Raw genomic sequence first — 4487 nt, 5'->3', positions numbered from 1 at the left:
GGCTGCGGTGGTGCCCGTGGTGGGGTGAGGATCGCTGCCGCTCCCCTGACTGAGGGCGAAGCGGGTGTCTGGGGCATGGCCGCATTTTGTTATGCCGGCTCTGCGGGGTTGGGGCTGAGGCTCTCGGTGTCAGGGCAGAAGACGGGCCAGGCCCCGCTCGCCGGCTCGTGTGCTGCTCTATTACACAGCACGTTTTGTACCTGCTCTCTGTCGCGAACGTGTGTGATTGAGAGCGTCCTGGGGCTCCTCGGCACGGTCAGGGTGGGTGGTGTGACAAAGCTGCCTCTCCTTCCTCCGCCGTGCCCGGTGGCCGCCGTGAGGGCTCGGCACAGCGGGCACATCGCGGCTGTCCCAGCCCTCAGCCGGCTGTTCCGCAGAGAGCAGCGCGCAGCGCCCGCACGGACACAGCCGTGCCTCCCGAGCGGCTCCTCTGCTCCGTCCTTCTGTCAAAGAACTGCTTGCATTGCTTCATTAAATGGTATTGTTCAGTAGAAAACCCTGTGTAAAATCTGCTTTCTGAGCAGTGCTTTTAATTCTCATGAATCAAAAATTAGATTGAATGGAAATAAATGTAATTCCTTGTCTTAAAGGAACAATTTCATTCTAATGCTCTTTCTAGTATTTAACATAAATATCCTGTTATTAGTAGAACAGGAAAAGAGATTTTTTCCTTATCTCATTAAACTTTCCACTTGCTTTTTCATATCAGAGTGCTGAAATCAAACTGTTTCTGAAGATGAAATTTGTTTTAGAAATTTAACTTTCTCCACTGTTTTTGTCTTGTAGCGGGATCTTTGATGACGACAAAGCTTTCGCAGCCGCAGTCTACACTGGCAAAGAGCCTGACTTCAACAAGTACAAATGCTCCCTATTTTAAAGCAGTAGGTAAGTTATTATGTTGTTTCTTTGGGTTGTTAGTCGTAGATCCTTCTCAGTCTTGAGTCCAAAAGTTCTTAAACTGGGTCTTAGAAACCTGTACATGATTTCACGGTGGTAAGAAGCATTGCAGTGTAGCACATTATGAATTAATCTTCAATGACCCCCACAATTACTTTGGGTTATCTAATTAGACAACTGGTCCGTACAACAACTAGAAAATGGTAGGTTAAAGTACCATGGTGGTATATGTGGTTTATACTCCTCAGGATGGTGGAAATTCTTGGAAGACTCCAGCATCCTGCAAGAACTTGCTCCCTGTCCACCATCAGTACAGCTTTGTAGCTCACTGAGGGTGCACCAGGACTGACAGAAATGCTGTTCTTGCTGCCAGTTTAGGAGGTGATTCTGTACACGTGCAAACACCAAATGGCTGAGGTAGCTGTAGCCCTAATTAGAGCTCAACTCAAAGTAGGTTACCCGTGTCACCCGCTGCTATTCCTGAACTGATTACTTCTGCTGAGGAGCGCTGGCTGAGGCGGCACTAATCCCCATCAGCTCAGTCCTGGTGGTGTGCTGGAGTGGTGGCTGCTGTCCTGCACAGTGCCCTGTGGCTCCTCTGACTCTCACAGCACAGGCTGGGAATGCTGCTCCATGTATAGTGAGGAAAGCACTTTATACAGTGTCAGTGCATGTGTTTGTCTATGCATATGTATAAAATAATGTATACAAATACTTTAGACTATTTAGCTTTTTTTTTACTCACGTTCTTAATTCACTTATTGCACCTTTCAGAAAGTACAGAAATTCCACCTTACCTGACTAACTGTCCCAGCAACGGGCTTTGCAGTAGGCTGCCACCAGACTGCATGACATGTAACACAAACTATTCCTGCATATATGGGAAGACAGCAACTTTTGATTGCAGAGTCAAGCCGCATGTTCACTGTGTTGTAAGTAGCCTGTTACTCTTAACCTCAGATTTAAGTAATTAAACTGTGGCATCTTTTATTAAAATGTAGAATATTGATTTCCAAGTTCTGATGTAGGCAGGTTTGCAGTTCTGTGATAAGTTTGATCACTCACTGTGGGCTGTTGAAGAGGCAGGCCTGCCCTTCCCTGGTTTGCCTTTCTTGCCTTGGATCTTTTCATTACCTGGCCATGCCTTTGAGTTAAAGCACTCCAAACATTTTCAGAGTGGGGAGGCTAGATATCTGCCAGAGCTACAAACTGACCTTAGAGGTGAAATTAAATTAGTCCTCTTTTTGGCAGCAGCCTTAGACTGGAGGAATAAGGAATGTTAAATGTGACTTTGATACCTCTTTGGTAGTTTTCTATTCTGCTCTATAAAAGGTAGCAAACAGAACAATTCTTCTTTTGCCCAAAATGTCTACTCATGAAATCTAATTTGATACTGCACATTGATTTTTGGTTTTAATACTATTGAAGTAATAGTGCTGTCCTTTTACAGGATGAGAATAACCACGAGCAGGAGAACTTTACAATTAACATGACGTGCCAGTTTTGCTGGCAGTTGGCCACAAGTGATTATGTGTGTACCAATTCCACAAACTGCATGACAGTCTCCTGCCCTCGGCAGCGATACAATGCAACTTGCACAGTCCGGGATCACATTCATTGTCTAGGTAAGGTGGGCTGGAGTTCTCTAAAGAATTTTCCACGTAATTTGTAATGAGTAAATACAAAGATTGTTTGTGTCCTTTTGCAATAACAGCCTGATCCTTGATCAATCTACTGAATTTTTTATTGTTGCATTTCATTTTTTAGCATAATGGCAACATCCAACTGCAAACATTGACTTATTGTATTGTTGTATACTGTCACAGCAGAGAAAACAGTTTTTTCTATTTTTGTCAACTTCTGTGAGTTAAAATTACTTGAACCTACTAGTGGTTTGATTCTCAGACCACTAATAGAATCAATATCAAATGTCTCCATAGGCCAATTAAAAAAAATTATGCTGATTCTATCCAACTGGGCTTAATTTTCCCTCTGCTTGTTCACTGACTTTTCTGATATGGGACCAAGACTGCTGGAACAGAGAACTGCAGGGTATAAATGAGCTTGTGTGATGACAATTGTTTCTCAGTTAGTGACAACCCTTTGAGACTCCTTTTGGAAAAATATAGTATCTTCTTCCTTGTCTTATTCTTCCTTATTATATGGTCTTTGTTTATTGCATTAAGGTTTTAATATTTTCTAATATTTAGGTAACCGTGTCTTTCCTAAGATGCTCTATTGCAACTGGACTGGAGGTTATAAGTGGTCTACTGCCTTGGCACTGAGGTAAGCAGGAACTGTTGGATAGTGTTAAGCTAAAATAGATTCATTTTCTTTAAAATCTTCAGGTTCTGTGGTTTTCTGCTTGGTATTTTTTAAAGGTGTGCTGGATAACCAGTATTTCAGATAGTCTAGCTTGAAATGGTGGGCATAGAGTGCATGGAGAGTTCACATGCAACAGTGCTGGCTGTCTTCAACAAACACAGCTGGAGGAAAAACACTTGGGTACCCAGGTTCCTCTAAAATAATAATAATTAATCATATTTTTATTCTTATAGCATCACCCTTGGTGGATTTGGTGCCGATCGTTTCTATTTGGGTCAGTGGCGGGAAGGTCTGGGAAAACTCTTCAGCTTCGGTGGACTTGGAATATGGACACTGATTGATGTGCTGCTAATAGGTGTTGGCTATGTGGGACCTGCAGATGGATCTCTCTATATTTAAATGTGGGTGCAATGTGTTTCTGAGAGGAGTCATCGCCTGCAAAGGGCTCTAAATAAACAAGTGTGGAGGTTTGAGCCTTTAAGGTAGAATGAAGAACAACTGTTTGTTGTATGTGCATACATATTAATGTACAGTATCTGTACGTGGTTTGCCTTTAACTAAGGTCAAATAAAAGAGTGGATCACTGAGTAAGTTGAAATTAATTTCATTTCTTCTATGGACATGGTATTTTTCTATGAAAAAAAGTTGAGCAGCTAACCAAATTCTCCACTGTGTTTGAGCTTGGATGATCTGTCAGGCCCCCAAAGAGCTGTAAACTAACTTGAATACTGAATTGTTTACTTCATATTTCTATGCTTGAATTTAACTCTAAATCTAACTTCCCTAAATATGTCAGTATTTTTTTTTGTATTTGTGGGAGGATAATTTATTTGCCTGAGTTACATGGATGGTATGTAAATCACCATGTTTTATAATGTTAATTACATTATCTTCTTGGTTTGGGACATAGCAAGAGCCAATATCTGCTTAGGGACTCAACTTCAAATTGTGAAGGAGTTTAGAATTAGACTGCAGTATCACTAAAAGCTAAATATGAAATAATTGAAATAGATTTTTTTGATTGTTCGGAATAACTCTGTTTTGGTTGGGTTTGACCAGCATATCTATGAAAGTTACAGTTCCTATCCTTATAGCTAGCAAGCTTGCCACATTACTTTCAAAAAGGGTTGGCAATATAATCGATGAGTTTATCCACTTAGGACTTTGTGGCGGGATAATGTAGCGGACTAGTGCCATTGCAGGACAGCTTTGTGCATTCGCGGTGGATGCCCGGCCGTGCGTGCGTGCCCCTGGCCCGGGGCTGG

General features: G+C 42.1%; 1 protein-coding gene across 1 annotated transcript; it reads left to right on the top strand.

Moving 5' to 3' along the window:
- Positions 1-75: 75 nt before the first annotated feature.
- Positions 76-3813, top strand: TM2D3 (TM2 domain containing 3). The gene is made up of 6 exons (XM_005419681.2): positions 76-478; positions 787-885; positions 1672-1829; positions 2348-2522; positions 3108-3183; positions 3456-3813. Exons 1-6 carry the CDS (start codon positions 76-78, stop codon positions 3619-3621), a joined length of 1077 nt encoding a protein of 358 aa, XP_005419738.2. The 3' UTR covers positions 3622-3813.
- Positions 3814-4487: the final 674 nt, after the last annotated feature.

Source organism: Geospiza fortis, unplaced genomic scaffold (assembly GCF_000277835.1).
Source record: "Geospiza fortis unplaced genomic scaffold, GeoFor_1.0 scaffold171, whole genome shotgun sequence".
Taxonomy (NCBI): Eukaryota; Metazoa; Chordata; class Aves; order Passeriformes; family Thraupidae; genus Geospiza; species Geospiza fortis.
This window is presented reverse-complemented; position numbering and strand designations above follow the sequence as displayed.